At 33.8% G+C, this 17,645-nt stretch overlaps 1 protein-coding gene across 4 annotated transcripts in view; it reads right to left on the reverse strand.

The window, feature by feature from the left end:
• Positions 1 to 495: 495 nt before the first annotated feature.
• The window catches only part of EPC1 (enhancer of polycomb homolog 1), a 111,757-nt gene continuing 94,607 nt past the window's right edge, over positions 496 to 17,645 (reverse strand). For 2 of the 4 annotated variants that reach the window (XM_070429064.1, XM_070429045.1), the window contains exons 6-15: positions 17,017 to 17,176; positions 15,793 to 15,969; positions 15,621 to 15,710; positions 15,394 to 15,542; positions 13,507 to 13,859; positions 5,684 to 5,802; positions 5,517 to 5,603; positions 4,587 to 4,728; positions 4,119 to 4,482; positions 496 to 1,877 (exon numbers count right to left, since the gene is read on the reverse strand). In XM_070429064.1, the coding sequence (XP_070285165.1) occupies positions 1,805 to 1,877; positions 4,119 to 4,482; positions 4,587 to 4,728; positions 5,517 to 5,603; positions 5,684 to 5,802; positions 13,507 to 13,859; positions 15,394 to 15,542; positions 15,621 to 15,710; positions 15,793 to 15,969; positions 17,017 to 17,176 (1,714 nt within the window). In that variant the 3' untranslated portion in view covers positions 496 to 1,804. Of the gene's footprint in view, positions 1,878 to 4,118; positions 4,483 to 4,586; positions 4,729 to 5,516; positions 5,636 to 5,683; positions 5,803 to 13,506; positions 13,860 to 15,393; positions 15,543 to 15,620; positions 15,711 to 15,792; positions 15,970 to 17,016; positions 17,177 to 17,645 lie in introns of those variants that run through there. The other 2 variants (XM_070429054.1, XM_070429074.1) reach the window with 2 other exon arrangements.

The following is a 17,645-nucleotide window of genomic DNA, read 5'->3' on the forward strand; positions in this document are numbered from 1 at the left end:
CAGGCTCCTGGTTACTCCCTGACCTGTCTACTCTTTACTGCTGCAATAGCCACACTGCTTGCTATTCCTTTAGCAAACCACGCACTCCCATCTCAGAATCTTTGTACTTATTCTTTCTGCCTACAATGCTTTCCTCCCAACTTCAAGTCTCTGATCAAATGGAACCACCTTCCTTGCCCATCAACCACACCATCCTGGCACAGCTTCTCCTACCTTCCTTGCATTACTTCCCCTCTAATACTTACCGTAATACCATTTAAATCTTACTTATTGTTTTTAATCATCTAATGAGATTATAAACTACTCCATGAGGGCAAGAATTTTTCACTGTTGTTGAACTGAAAATAACCCCAGAGTAATCACTCAGTATATAATTGTTGAAAAAATGAACTTAAGTCATCACTCCCATTCCCATGTCCCTCTTTACTGAATGATTTTAATTAAAGTCACACAAAAGTTCTTGGGGTGAAAATAAAAGCAAAAGACCACTTCACATTAGTTTGTCAACATGTAATGCCCTGGGTTTATTTTGTGAGAATTCTATCACAATTTTTCCAGGTGGGATTAAAAACCTTTAAGATATTATATGCCATTGGACTGGGCATTCAGACTTCGGTACTGACAAAGCACTGGTAGTAGTCTGTTAAGTACCATTCTCTTCACAGAAGAGAGGTCAAATATTTCCAAAGGAAGGCACCCAATATTTGTGGTTCTGGCCTTGCAGCCTTCTGGAGGATCTTGAAAGGAAAAAAGCTGGCTGGCTGTTTTTAGAAACTGGAATGATGATACACATATAGTTAATTACTGCATTCTTCTCCCTTATATCCTTTTTGTAAGAACAAGTAAAGAATGAAGTCTTTTAAACAATTTGACAATAAAAAAGTACAATTTCTTTTGTGCTTAAAAAAAAAAAAAAAGGGCAAGACAACATAAACTCCAGTTGTAAGGACTCCATTTGCATACTTGATTTAACACTTTTTGGTGTGGAAGGAAATGGGACTACTGGGCTGTTTGTAGAGCAGCAACATAACGTTAGTGCTTTAAGTACCAGAAACTACCCACAGCTTTGTGGGCAAGAGGGGATGGGAAGATTCAAGAGACTTCATTTTTAGCTTGTTACTTATCCTAATGATAGACCAGGAAGATCCCCATTTAAAATCCACCCCCCCTTTTTTTAAACTGATGCGTTTTTTTATTTTTGTAAAATTCTGTATGTATGTCACCATTTTTTTTTCACATGATACAGAAAAAACTCAGGGACCCAGAGGGGAACCAAGTTATGTTATACCATTTACAAAATACCAAGGAGTCCACAGCTACCTAACACATTTACTACAGCACAGGAACCAATGAAGGTACAGTGTACAAAAAAACTGTAAACACGGCACAATAAATAGATAAAACAGCAGGTTCCGCACCATGCACATGATGTGATGACACTTCATCTCTATACAATCTCACATCTCACACTCTTTGTTGCAATTTATTTCCCTCCCACCCTCCCACCCCCAAGTGCAAAGCATCACAAATGAACATTTCTGTATTCAAGTAACATATATACAAGGGTATTACAAATATGCAGTACTGTACAGATAATTGCTGTATTCTTAATTTACAGATGTTGATTTTTCCTATTAACAGTAAGGAAAGAAAAATTGAAGCATGAGAGATGAGCACTGCTGTAAAGTCCCCACAGCTGCCACAGAAATGCTTGTGTGGCATTCCATCATCCCCTGCATTCAAAATGCTACTGATGCATAGCACCTAATCAAGTCCCCAGGTTGCAGTCCCACTCCTGAGAAAGCTACGTCACCTCCATCGCTACTGTATTGTCTGCTATGCTGTTTAGCGCTGGCTTTTCTGATTCATGATTTTCCCTGTTGAAATAAAGTTCAATAAATTATTTTCTGCAACAAATTTAGCAAATATAAATTGAACAAACCAAAACTATTTCCCAATAAAAAGTTCAAATATTTTTAATAATAGAAAGAAATTTGACTCCTGGGAAAGATAGCCAAGTAGAGGAATAAGAACCTTTATAGCTTATCATCAGAAATACACAACCAGAAGTCAAGCTTATAAATTCCATGATATTACCAACAGAATTGTAGTAGCCAACCTAGATTTAAAAACACAAAGAATTGCCAAGTTTTAGTTTTTTGTTTCAATTTCTACCTTTACTGAACCTTTTGTAATTTTAAAATAAGGAACATATATATGTGGCTGAGGTTCATTCATGTTAGGACTTTACATAAGATTTTACATATGGAGTAGAGCAGGATAGCTACTAAATGAGGCATCGGAAGAGCAGGGCCGTAGTTGTTCTAGCACCTAGACTGCTGAGTGAGCCTAGAGAAGTCTCTGTATCTCAGTTTCCTCATCTTTAAAACAAAGGGACTAAAATAAGTTTTATAAAAAGTTTTCTACCTCTGGCTGGGTGGCTTAGTTGGTTGAAGTGTTGTCCAGTGCAACAAAAGGTTGTGGATTTGATTCCTGGTCAGGGCACACACCCAGGCTTCAGGTTTGATCCCTGGTTGGGGCATGTATGGGAGGCAACTGATTGATATTTCTCTCTTTTCCTCTCTCTCTCAAATCAATAAAAACATATCTCAGGTGAGGATTTAAAAAAATATGGTTTCCATATACTTTGAATATTCCATGGCTATACAATTCTATACTGATGAAAACCATGTATTACATATTTAAGAATTAAATTGATTAACTGTAACTAGACCCAGAATACTAATAATAGATTAGTATCGAGCAGACAAGGACTATTAAATTCAGACGCAGACAGGGATGGATAGATTTGGAAACTCAAGGCTACAGTTTGTTGCTACAAATCCTGATCCTCCTTCTAGGCCACTGCCAGCTGAGAAAGTCTACAATCAGTCTGGACTTTTCCTACCACTCCAACTTCAACTACTAACCTTCCCCAAACCACAAACTAGTTTACTTGTTAACCTATCAACACATTTATATTTCCCCAACTCTCTTGTCTTCCTTTTCTCTGACTAACCAAGATCAAATCTAATCTTATTTTGTTGAACATTCCCAGAACACTCTTGGTGTGAAAAGATGTCTCCTAATATTGAAATTATAGCCATAATCTATACATTTAATTCGATAAGCATATAATGCTTTGTGATACCTCTAGAATGATTTTCATCTTATTTACAATCAACACTATTTAACTTTTCACACTTTTATGCTTGTCTTCCACCTAAACTGAAAACTTCCTGTCTTTTTGTTTTTCCACAGTACGTTGTACAAGGCAGGACTTTACCATTAATATTTAAAGCAGAATAGAGCTTGAGCAAACATTCTAAACTGTCTATTGAAAACCCAAGAAGACAAGTTAGCATAGAAAATGATGGTTTCATTAAAAGTTGACCTGGCATGAATACTGTAAGCTTTATTTACATTATTAACACTCCGGTGTGGGGTGAATTTCCCGCCAAAATATAAGATGGCGCGGGCAATTATTTAGGTTTCCCGCGCAAAATCAGGGATTTTTATGATACCTATTACCCCAATGGGTATGAAACGGTTCGCATACGCAGGTAGGTATCTTTGTGAACGGCAAACAAACAAATATTTGGTAATACGCAGTTACAATCGGCCCGAGTTTACACGTTTCCCGCACTCCACCGCAAATCTATATGAACCGAGTTAAGACGGCTCCCGCGGAGTACGCGCAATTCACGCGAGCCGACTTAACTCGTTTCCCCCACTCCAAGTGTTAAGAGCAGCTTAGCACTCCAGCCATGTGAGTTCTATCAGTTCTGTCTACACAAAATACTGTGGGAGAAATCATAGACAAAGAAGCATTCAAAAGAGGACCCCATCCATCCAGAGGTAGAAGAGTGAGAACATTATAAGCCGTTATCATACTAAGAAAATGATGCCCAAATCCCAAATGCAATATTCACTGTACCATTTGGCACAAATTTTCAACAATACTGAATTACATTTATCTGTTTAGTTCTAGAATAAATAAGGAATTCTCATCTACATATTTTTAAAGTATATAAAGAAAAGAGCAAAAGCCACAAATAAGTAGAGAGCAATGCCTAAGAATTTAAGTTAGATCCTTTAGTCTTAAAATAACTACTCACCTTGGGGCTGAATCTACAGAGGATGAAGATGGGACCTTGGAAACTTGACAGTTTGCTGCGGCAGCCAGCTTTAAGGCAGACGATGGAACAGCACTTAAAGTCCTAGGTATGTGTCGTGCATTTAAGGGGGCAATAGAGTTTACAGTGGCAACTGATGAAGGTACAGTTAATCGAATGTTGTTCCCAATCAGAACCTGAGTTGTTGCAGAATTGGCAGCAGTTACTGGATGACTCAGTGCACTGTGGGAACTTGAAGTCTGTGTAATGTTTGAAGGCTGTAACAAAGTTGAACCTGCTGCTGACGAACTTATATGTACTGGTGCTGTTGGTGTAGTACTACTGAGGTGTAAGCCCTTGTATACTCCTAGAGAAAAAGAAAGAAGCATCTAAACAATGTGCACTTTGGCTGTTTATTATAGGTATGTGTTACAAATCTTATCAAAACCATTTAAATGTCATTATCCTTACCTGAGGCTGGAAGGACGCCATTCACCCCAATCCCAAGCACCACATCATCCTTCATCTTGAATCCCATCAGTTGTTCTGATGTCACCAAAGCAGAAGCAGCAAATTGAGCACTAGCAGAATCCAAAGTCTTGGAAACAAAACCCTAAAAAGAAAATAAAAAACAAATCTAATCAGCATCACTTAGTTACAAATTAATATTAAAGCTACACCGGTATAGCAAAATCAGTATGAATATAAACAAAAGTGGAAAACCACTCGAATATCTTTCTCTCCCTTGACAGTCAAATTTGAGGAATGTTCTAGTAATTTTATAACTCAAGGATTATGAATTTTGATCTTTTTATGTGACAATATATAACATGGACATATCCATTACCAAAATCATCCTCCTATAACGTGGAAATAAACCTCCAACACAAAGTATTGCACAAGAAATAAGCTAGTAAACCATTTCAGTGATCTGCAAGTACATACAATGAATAAATGTAGGTAAACTTCTTTCACCTAACATACCATATATACACACATAGACACACCTTTGGGATAGTAAGATAACTATCCCTTTAGAATGGAAGTAACAAAATATCATATCAGAACTTAGCCTAGAAATTAAGAGGTCCTTAAATTTTTTACATGAATTTTTCTTCCAAGATGCATAGAGACTTAAATCTCAGCCTTTAAGCCTTAAATGTGTTCAAATGGCTTTAGGTTTAAAAGTGATTTCTTCTAAAAGAAGTATAATAATTTTTAATAAATTGTAATAATAATTAAAATAACAAGATAATGAGTTAGGTGTCAATGGGATTATATATTAAAGACGTATATCAGACTACAGGTCAGACTTAAAGACAGGGTCTCCATCTCATATAACTATGCTTTTTAGTTTTACTTTTTAAAATAGGGAGCAGAGACAACAGCTTCTATACTCACCTGTAATGTTCTTTCTAAACCCTGTATAGAATGGCTATGATGTAGATTCAGGTGAAAGCCACTTTTCTGCTGGTTAGATGCAAGGTTCTATGACAACAGTTGGTAATTAGAGATGAACTCTGGTGGGAAACAATGAGGGATAATCATAAGACAGACAAATCCCTCACCTGTGAAGTGTTGGTGGAGGAATTACTATTTGCTTGCTGTTGCTGAATTTGTGCAAGCTGCTGTTTCTGCATTAGTGCCAGTTGCTGTTGATGTTGCTGGTATTGTTCGGCTGTAAATGCTGAACATAAAATGAGGAAACACTTTATAAAAATGCACAATACCATACACTTTTGACAATAGTAAAATTTCAGCATCAAAAAAAGTCTGTGCAAAATTAAAGCATTTGATAAAAGCTCATGGTCCTGCTAAAGATCACTTTCAAATGAAAATTTAAGCTTACAACCACATTTCACAAGAGTGGGTTGAATCTAAAGAAAAACAAAATTAAACTTCCTGAGTTAAACATAGGAAAGAGAACTGCTCACTTCCCAAGTTGCAGAACCATTATTTCTGTAAGCTGCCACACTCGAGTAAAATGGAAATACCAGCTTTTTAAAAAATCCACATATCTGAAATTCAACTTTGCACTGAGCTTGAGAAGAAATCTGATAATTACCATTAGGTTTCTAATTTACTCATATTACTGTCCCAATGCATTCAGATAGCAATCCCTAACATAACTGTTCTACATATTTTCTAATTTTAGTTATTACAAATATTTCCTCTATATAAAACATAAGGTTGTTGTTGGTTTATTACCTTTCTTTTTTATTTTAAAGAACCCATTCTTTAAGTTTAACACTGGAAAAAAAGAGGCTCCATATGTTAATTAATTTTCCCCACTCAAATAACCCACCTGGAAAAAATCCAGTCAATAAGAACGGAGTTGTTTATGTTGATTTACTGTACAGAATGATGTCTGAGGAAAGACACTGTGTTATGCTACTTATGTTTGTCTATGGAGAGCTCAGTTCTAAAAAAAACAAACAAAAAAATGTTCATTTATTACCCCCCAAAAAGTGTGTTCAGTTTTTAAAAAGGAAACCTTTTATCTTTTTTTGATTTCGCCAATTAAAAAAGGAAAAAAAAAAAGCACATACAATCACAACATCTGAACTTAAAGGCTTCTTTAAGAAGCCTGCAATGTTTAGGTAAGAATTATTTCAAAACAAAACAAAAAAAGGGTTATCATGCATCCCTGGGTATCAGGGAATCTATAATAAATCATGCAAATTTCCTCAATCTCAAGTTGAATGTTTTCAAAATACTGCCACCTAATTTGTTGTTGTTTTGATGATTTATCTAGATTATCACTTCATCAAGTTTTGTAGTTTTCACATAACTCATGAAGAATCTTTATCTCCAGTATACAGCGTCCACCTTGTACAACTACAACATGTTTAGGTAGAAATTCTACCATATTTTGAATGGATCAGAAAATCATGAAAGAAGTTAGTATCTACACCAGCTCTTAAACTTGAGTTGAACTAAGTTTTTGGGTAACAAGAACAAAAAAATAATTTCTTTTGATTTTTAAATTCTGTGTTATAAATCTATTTAATTGATATCTGTTCTTTGATGAGTTTTTCTGTGTTTGAAATCCTCAGATCTGATTCCTACAGGGAAGATTTTTATTACTAATAGGATAATCCCTGAATATTGACATAAAAAAGTAACTTTCTGTCAGCACCACCATTTCCATATAACAGAAATGTGTTGAATCAGAACTTGAAGAAAATCTACAAAAATTTATTCTGGTTTATAATTAATATAATATTATTAGTTTTGCTAATATGTTCTTGAGATTTACACTTTAATTTCCTAAATTTGAGGAATTGCATAAGTCTTGAATTTCCTTAGTAGGGAATGCTCAGTAAGTTTTTTAAAAAAGGAACCATTCTGGAAGGTCAGGTCAGTACAGACCTAGAAAATCAATACTTCAGCATTCACTAAAAACCTATATATACAAAACTCCATTTATATAAATGGAAATTTTCTGTTATTGATCTTTGCTAGTATTTGTGTATGTGTTTTTTCCTTAGTTCAATCTCTATTTTTTTCTCATCTTTATTAATGTCAAGTGTTCAGTATAGACAGACATATATGTTTGTGTGTGGTTTAATAAAAAATTTAGCAATAATTGGAAGTTGATTTGAATAAAGGTTCCAAATATTTTTGCCCTATTTAAATCAACATTTTAATGCTTGGTCTCTGAGGGTTTCGTGACTTTCAGTTTTTAACAACTGTTAACTTCCTCCTGAGAACAGATTTAGAAATAACAATGCACCTGACATTTTAGATCACTGTTAGCCCATTTCTTAGATATCTCTATATTCTAGAGTTTAGTTCTAAAATTTTCTCTGGATATTTTTGATAAATGATCTTGATGAACTGTACAGATAATGTATGAGCTGGAAGCAATGGCAGTAAAAACCATGAGTCTGGGGGCCAAGACATCTTGATTGTTATTTTAGTTCTCAGGTCTATCATAACTAGTAGAGTATACCTAGGCAGGTTACTTAACCTTTTGGGACTCAGTATGTTCATCTAAAATATAGAAGAGATTAAATAGGTGATGATTGTAGTCCTTTTTAGGCATGAAATGCTAAGATTTTAAATTTCTTCTGAGACATAAAATTCCAATCCAAAAGGCTGTGTAAATGAAAGGAAAGCTTGGTAAGGTAGTAAACTGGGCCAAGTACAATCTGAACTGGGTTTTACATTATTATTTATACAGAAAACCAAGAACACCTGGATGTCATTATAATTCAAAGTGCAAGCAAATGCTAAGCGGAAATAAATAAAAATGACCATATTTCCCTAAATCTCTATCAAGGTAGAAAGTTTTTAGGTTGTATGTCTAACCTCCAAATATTATGGTGTGGTAAAGTTTGCAATTCACACAAAGATGGACAAGATGGTTTTGTAGACAGCATCAAAATCATTTCACAGAACCAAAAATTTTTAAATTAGGAGGGATCCTTATAGTGATTTACTCCTACAACCTCCTAATAGAGATGAAGAGACTTTCATCCGAGGTCACAAAGATATTTACTAGATGACGGGGAAAAACCCACCCCCAAACCAATGAGATTTTCAATATGGAAAGATATAGGCAAGTTTGTTTTAGATTTAGTATTATTTATATGAGAGAATCAAATTTTATGTACTGATAGTGTGAATCAAGTATTTAAAAAATCTTGTATATTCAGCACCTAATAAACAGGAGTCTAGGGCAGGCAGTGAAGAAGAGTGATGTGAGAGACACAATTAAAAGCTGAAAATTATAAAGGGGCACAAAAGGACTTCAAATATTTGAAGGACACTTTGATGTTGGAGATCAAGAAAACATATTCATGTGCTTCCAAAGGCAAAACAGGAACCAGAATATTTAAATTTAAGGAGGTAGCTTTTGTCCAATATATGGACAAACTTCTAAGCAAGACACCCAAGTGTACAATAACCTGATTAAGTAAGCTGTTGAATTTGCCATCACTAGAGGCAGAGGTCAGAAACTGTCTGGGGGTAGGAATTTAGATGAAATAATCTAAGATTTTACGAGTCCAATTCTTATACAAGGAAATAACTGGTAGCTCAGGGTTCTGCCCTTTAGGTCACATTCCTCTAGCTGGAGCAGATCAACTAAAATGATCTAAGTGCAGGTGGGGAGGGTGACAGGTACTTAGGAAAAAAATAAACAAGGAAAAAAATAAACAATTTAAAAATTCAATTTGAGAAAATGGAGTCTAGATTACCAAAATGTGTATTTTGTTAAAAACCAACAATAACAACAACAACAAAAATCCTTAACAAACCCAAACACCTATTTTAAAAGATACCCCTCAATTACACGTTCTTTGAGCAGCATACAGGCAAGAAGTTTAATATAAGAAAAAAGTTAACTTTGAAGAAATAAATATAAAGTGAAATGACTCCAAACAGTATTAAAGTATGAATATCTAATCAGTAAGCTTGAATTGATAAAGTTTAGATTGAGGTTTATAACATTTATCAGCCACAGAGAAATCCAATTTGAAAACAGAAGTTTGGTAACACATTTAATGGCAAAACATGACTGAACCTGAATTCATTTGGCTGCAAATGACTTGAACATGAAATTATTTATGGTCAGACATTCTGCTTAGTATGACTACTCTTGTGTGTATCTGTAAAACTGTAGATCATCTGTTAATGTATTTTACTAGGGGTTCTAGTTGAGATTGTTGAGGATGCAATTCTGAATTTTGAAACACATTTAGATAAAGATTAAAGTCTTGTAGATTTACAAAATCCAACAAGAAAATATTCAGTGCTCAAATCTAGAGTTCCTTTTCTATAGTAAAATTAAAATTTTATGTTACAAACTCAAGTAAATTGCATTAACTATAGATATTGAGACTTAGAATATAATATTCTAGCTACAAATTTCCTTTTCACTTATGAAAATAAAGTCTTTAGTGCAGAAATGTGAGCTTAGAAAACCGATTTAGCTTGATGATGAAATTTCACTGGGAGCTAGGAATTCAAATGCTGAACATATAATGGTGGTTTAAAAATCACTTTTCTGTTTTTAGTCTTTTTGAATTATATAGAGTCCTTTCTAGTTATGATAAAAGGTGTTAACTGACATGTGGTACCTCCCAAACTCAAATACATACAAATAATACTTACTCACTGAACAAAGACTACATTTTAAAGGTGCTTTTATCAGTTAAAAAAAAAAATTTGCAAACCGTTCAAACCACATATTAAGATTATTAAAAATGCAATTTATCTGTAAGTGCTAAAATCTAGTCTTGAAAATTATAAATACACATATAGTAAGCCTTCCTAAGTCCCTCAACATTATGTCATTCTGCTGTATAGTATCCAAAGGACAAAGCACTGTAGCATCTGACTAACCAGATTACCCATTTGGCCACACAACTATGCAAGAAGGTCAAGATTGGGAAGCAAAAAAGATTCTGAGTAACTAAAAGAGAGACTACAAAAGTTAGTGTGCTAAACCTCATTCCCTTTACTAAAAATAATGGGCTCCTGATATCCTCATTTAGAATTTCCTATTTGAAAACGAGAATAATTAAGCCCTTATAGATGATTATTTAGAAAAGGGAAAATCAGTCCAGAGGGCATCACTACACCACAGCACACATTAGTTAACATTTAAAACAACGACAGAAAAATAAAAATTTCTAAATCAAAATCCACCAATTTGGGTTGAACAGCAGGCTAAGTGTATCTATCAACTGACTCATATCTCATATAATGGTAAGTTTGAAAGCTGGTAAAGTAAAAGTTAACTCATACAAAATCCTCGAGAGTGCATCATGTGATACAGACCCATTTCTTTCAATAAGCCCAACACAGCCAGTTATTCTTCTGACATCAGACTAGATTCGAGTTTCTGTGGTTGAGTATCAGATGAAGTAGCATCTGTGGGCCATGTTATATAAAACCCCTCCCACAAAACTTTAAAACTATAATTACACTGCTTTAAGTGAGATAATTAACCCATGAATGAAGCATCAATGCAGGCACTGATGCTATCAGGAGAAAATAAAGATTCACTTCTCCCATTCCCATAGTGGCCACTTCAGCAAATACATTCTTTTAGTAGAATTATATTCAGAATCCTGTATAACATTTGAACTGCTAATTTTTTTTTTTTTTTCTCCAGGGGCCTATAGTTGAATTCACTTAAAAGTATGTTAGATGGAACTCCACTGTAATGCACTTTACAGAGCATAAAGAGAAAAGCTTTAGGTTTCTGGAATATTCACATATATGAAAGAAAAAAGTGATACTCTACAGCAATCTGTAGGCATCTATTCTCCAAGCATAAGGAAGCTCTAGTAAAATTGAAGGGAAAACTAAAAATAATTATGTGCAACAGAAAAAAACTGATAAACCCATTTTAAAAAAGGCATATCACATATATAAAGGAAAGAAATAATTAAAAAAAAATTAGAATTTACTGAAGATTTTTTTCACCTAAACTTTTGGTAATACTTCTGCTCAACGTTCACCTTTTAATATTCTTTGGCCAACACAAATCAAGTAAGTTTTACAGTACCAATGCTTACTTAAGTTGTATAGCAAAACAATTTACATTAAAAAGATCACTACAAGAACCTAAGGATGGTTACACAATTCAACTTCTCTATTCTAAGAGGTGGAAAAGATGGGGATTGATGGAATATGCCAATTTTCAATGAGAACTGTCAAAGAATTTTACATAGCTTAAAAATCTTTATCAGGGGAAACATATTACAAGTTTATACATTTAGAATCTCTACACCAGGGGTGGGCAAACTTTTTGACTCGAGGGCCACAATGGGTTCTTAAACTGGACCGGAGGGTCAGAACAAAAGCATGGATGGAGTGTTTGTGTGAACTAATATAAATTCAAAGTAAACATCATTACATAAAAGGGTACGGTCTTTTTTTTTTTAGTTTTATTCATTTCAAACGGGCCAGATCCGGCCCGCGGGCTGTAGTTTGCCCATGGCTGCTCTACACCCACAGTATAAACAAGTCCTCCATTCTGTTTAAGACTATAAAAGCAGAAACTGACTCTTCATAATATAGACTGAAATGAATGGGATTATAGATAATCTGTTAAACCTCAGAAAATTTTGATTATCTTCTAGTTAATTTCTGAAAAGATTATTTTTCTTATGAGCTGAAAAGACTTCCACTTCATAGAACTACTTTTTTTCCAACCACAAAGCAAATTATTTATGAAATCTTTTCTGGAGGTCTTTAAGAATAAACACATTTTCATATTTATTAGAAGTTTTTACTGTAGCCTTACCACATAATTAGGGGAACAGAATAAATATCTTTATAGTCCTTTCTAAAACTGTATTTAAGTTATCTTCACAAAAACCCGGAGTAATATAATTACATAATTTTAACCAATTAACTACCACGCATCCAAAATGGAAACCATCCCCACACGCCACGATATTTTGAATTTAATTTAAAAAATCAATTTGCAATGAATATTATAAAAATAAATATATTACTCACAATTCTGGTGTTCTTGAATATTTTCAGCTGAAAATTCTCATGAAAAATGATTTTAAAGTTGGTCAGGGCTGCCATTTAGGGAAAACATTTTTTTTATAGACGCTCCTGGCGTGTGTGGCAGGTCCCCCTGCTTGCGTCTACAGACGCTTATGGCGTACAATAGGTTAACAGTGGATTTCTATAATCTACATGCCTCAAAAAACACATTTATTGCTTTCAAATAGAAAGCTAAACTTCTAGAAATATTTTAAGTAGACAGCATTTATTTTAGACACATTTCACAAAGTAGCCATAATGCTATAGTAAATATCTAAAAATGTTTCTGAAATTAATAAAATAATCTTTTAAATATTGTTCTGTGAAAAATTACTTTTTCTCTTACAAATTACTCTGAATTACTGTGACAGATAAAACTTTGCATGTCTATCAATTTAATTTGCTGGTCTACTTTTAAGCAGTCTAAGTGAAAGACTAAAGAAATGAGCAATAATTTATGGTCCATTTTTTTTCATATTATTTTGAAAATATAATTGCTCAATCTTGTGGTTCCCAGGAAAACAAATTTTATACATTAAATACAGGATGGGGGAAAAATAGTTGTACAGTTGTGGGTATGCAAAACACTTGAGTTTATTTATGTATTATTATTTAATTATTATATTATTTTCCATATGAACAACTGTAAACCTACTTTTGTCCCACCCTGTAGTAATAAACCACCCCTTTGTAAGTGGTTTTGTTTAAATGAAATCATTTGTACAAACAGGATTCAAATAAATACTTAAACCTAGGTCTTTCTTTTTCTTAACTACTTTGAGAAAAGGACTTTTAGTCATTAATAAGCCACATATTCAAAAAATTGATAAGCCTGACATTTCCATAGAAATGACATTATAACAAATAAACATACCAAAGTGTGCTGAACCACTGCTACTTTTACTTTGCGTAGAGGTACTGCATGTCTGGGTCCCAGGTTGTGCTGTTCCTGTTCGAGTTAAACTTCTATATAATTTTCTACAGGAGAGTTCATCATTGTCACTGTCATGTAGGAATGGTGTCCGAGGCCTAAAATGCCGCCATCTACATGACTTGATATTGACTAGTATCTGACTGAGGTCTTTAGAGAAAGATTTGTCCGAGGTATTTGTTTCTGAGGTAATGGCAGACTGATTGACTGGAGAATGTTCTGGTGAGGAAAGCATTTCCAAATCCAGATGGCGAAACATACTATCATAGTCTGAGTGAGCTCTGTCCAGTAAGACCCTATTAAAAATAAGGCAGGAAACATGTATGTAAAATAGCTATTCAAAGTTTGTTTAAAAATTGTTTTTCTTTCTCTCCCCCAACTCCAAAGAGCCATTTCCTATTGAATATTTAAATTTGATTATTGCAATATTTGGCTATAATTTCAGTATCTAATAAAGTTATTTTCTTTTACATTACAATGATCTGATTAAATAAGAGAGTACTCCACCTCAAAGAATAAGGTAAATATTTTATAACAGTAAGAGTTGTAACAGTTCTAAGGGTTGGTAGATCAGTTTAAGTTACTTGTAAAATGTGAAAATACCTTTCTTTTCAAATTACTTTTAAACCAAAGATTTTCACTTCCATTACAAAGCACCAGAACACTTTGTAAAATGTTGCTAACATATTTGTTCTCATATTTAAGTAAAGATTCCTTTTTTGGGGGGGGGGGGGCGGGGGGCGGGAGGGCAAGAGGAGGTAGGAGAAAAGCATTAAAGGATATGTGATCTTTGGGATATGTTATACCATTAAAATTTCTAATGGATAAAATATTTGAGATGTTACTAATATAAACTTTATAAATGACCTTATCATAAAATGTTAACACAAATCAATACTAGTATAGAATAAAATATAGCCAAAATAGAGAATTCTCACAACTACTGATGTCAACATAATGATATGGGAAAAAGTACTAAATACAATGTATTTTGGAGATGGAAGATTTAATTTTGGTTGGTGAAAACACAAAGCATGATGTATGATAGACCTGTACACTTGAAACCAATGTAATTTATTAACATTGTCACCCCAATAGCTTTAATAAAATTAAAAAATATGTATTTTGATGCCCGGATAATTCTAAAGTAATGTTTAAGTGATAAGAACTTCAAACTAAAACTAAAAAAATAAAACAAACATATGTCTAAGGCATTAATTTAACATAAATCATATCCTTAAACTTCTTCTTAAAAGTACCTTATCTATTCTGCCTTTTAATTTTTTTCATATTTTACTTGAAAGCTTTCTTTTTCTTTGCTTTTATGCATTCTGCAATTCCTTCCCTCCCCTCATACAACTTCTCATACAAAGGCATAGAGTATGTTGGAATTCTATCAGGTTTAAACAAAGAAAGGAAAGCAATTAGATCCTGACAATCTGGGATGTCAAGATCAGGTCATACATGAAACCTGGAGCCTTTTCACTGACAAGTTAAACAACTCTGTACACTATATATGACACTTCTTAGTCTATTTAATCCTTTTTTTTCATTATTTTCCAGAATTCCTGAAACGTTTGTAGTTTCTTTAACTTAATACAATTTATGCAATCATAACTTACACTTGCCTTTATCTGGTACCTTTTGTCAGAATTGTATCATGCATTAAAAGCTATATAAGAACCAGGAAGGCAAAGTATTTCAAACAAAAAATCAGTCAAGAATAGCAAATGGGAACAAATGAGCTACCCTAACCTTCACTTGAAATTTTAAATTCAACTACCCTACTTTCTAAAATGTCTCTATGCTTACAATACAAAAATACCTTACCTTCCACCGCGCCCAACCCGTCTTCGTGCAAATCCAATACACCTTTGGGGTACGGTGAGGGTAGTTAAGCAGTATCTGTATCGCACATCTCCTAATCCTCCATCCTTATGACTAGTCCAAGGCCAGTTGCCAGTCTGGTCTAAGTGAGGCTTAAAAAAAAAAAAAAATCTTATTTGGTCAGTTAAAGGTAAACAGTTTGTTATTTAAAAAGAAAGCCTGAAACTTACAGCATAGTACTGACAGCCTGCTTTCCTATGGAAAGCAAATGGACCATCAGGATCATTCTCTTCTTCAGCTTCCGAAGAACCAGACAAAACCTTTAAGTAAAATGCAATGAGTCAAAAACACGTGATTTCCTACATTTCTCCTCTATATTAATAGAAAAATTCTTAAATTTACCTGGGAGAGAGGTTCTTCATCTGAGCTGGGGAAATCATACTGATTTAAATCTTTAGCATTAAAGACTGGCAGTGCAGCAGGACTCGTCTGTTGAGGAGCAGCAACAGCAGATGATGGTAAGACTTTGGGCTTCTTTTCATATTTACGTTTTGGTCGGATAAGATCGGCTTTATCTTGCTGCAATAAAGTTATGAGTTAATCAAACAACAGAAAACCATGTTCAACAAACCCACAGTTTTGGGGAAGTTTTTAAAAGAAGTTTACTACTATAATGAAGGCATTCGTAATCATAGGAAGATACAAAACTCTTATGTTCTGTCATCTTACATTGTAAAGTCTTAGAATTCGGTTGATCTTTGTGAAAACATGAATATGTTCCTACAACCTAAACACAATCTGATAAAGTATTTTGTTCCAATTAAATAAGTAAAAGAATAAAAACGCTCCAGCTTCTAAAACCCTGTAACTGCAATTAGCATTTACTGCTGGCTCCTGTTTCTTTTTCTTAATTTCCTATAAAAATACTAGAAGATAATTAAAAAAGGGGGGATATCTAGTTTTTATTCTAAAAAATTAACAAATCAATATGGGGAAAATATAATGAAAAAAATTTACATATACAGAGCAGACTTCAGATTACTATTAACATAGTGGAAATTAAGCCATAATACTAAGGTGTTAGGAAAATAAAGAGTAGTAAAGAATTACCACCAGCTAAATAATGAAGTCAGTCTGGAGTGGTGAATTTTGAGCAGTTTTAAAGGATAAAGATATGAAATTATTAAACAAGGGAAACACAGGGTAAAATACACAGGTGAGAGTGAGTGAGCTGATGAACAAAGGGTATGTTAGAAATATGTATGGCAGGGATGGCAGACTAGGAGAGGCATGAATTTGATGTGCAGGAAAAAGGAAAGAAAGATTATAGGCAAAAAATGGCATTTGTTGCCAAGAAAAATCATGGCAAGTACCATGGTTATGCAAATATGCTAAATATTTGTCAGGTTTTATGCAGTTTAGAGTATTATGGTTTCTAGGAAAAAGTTAATTACAAAGTTAATTATTATTTACAAGCTCTACTGTTTTATCAACAGGCCAGTCTTGAATGAAAAGTTGGCTTTGCAGCATATTTCATGGTAGGATATAGTTTTCTTTTTCATTCTGATTTTAATGATAAAATACCACTCCATTATCAGCTACTATAATCACAAAACTTTGTATCACCTTATTAACTTTAAACTCCTTCACATCCACTGCTTCCTGGTGTTTAAATTGACTGCTATTAGTAATAGGGATGATGGGGATGGCATAAGTAGGTTTCACTGGCTGTCTCTGTGCCATAACCTCAGACATAATCTCTCCATTGTAGTCACCCAAATTATACCTGAAATTATAAAAAATAAAGTTTAAAAAGTTAGTTCTGTAGTAATTATCTTTCTGACTATTAATAACAACTGAGATATAATTATAAATATTGATTAGACTTGGTAAAATTAGTTAAACTTCGATTTATTTGCCAAATGTTCATTAACATGGGAGATTATATAATTCCTTTTGTTTCTTCCTTTTACTTTTTGGCTTATAACTTTATCTTAGCACCATAAATAGAAGACTGTGGGTAAAAAAAACAAAAACTCAAAAAATTTTTTAAAATTTTTATTTATTGATTTAAGAGAGAAAGGAAGAAAGGGGGCAGAGAGAGAGAGAAAGAGAGAGAGAGAGAAAGAAACATCTATTGGTTGTTCCACTTATTTATGCATTCATTGGTTGATTCTTGAATGTGCCCAGGGATCGAATCTGCAACCCTGTCATATCAGGATGATGCTGCAACTAACTGAGCCACCCGGTCAGGG

The sequence above is a fragment of the Myotis yumanensis genome, unplaced genomic scaffold, assembly GCF_028538775.1.
Source record: "Myotis yumanensis isolate MYYU_CA2020_CCGP unplaced genomic scaffold, mMyoYum1.0.hap1 SCAF_1, whole genome shotgun sequence".
Taxonomy (NCBI): domain Eukaryota; kingdom Metazoa; phylum Chordata; class Mammalia; order Chiroptera; family Vespertilionidae; genus Myotis; species Myotis yumanensis.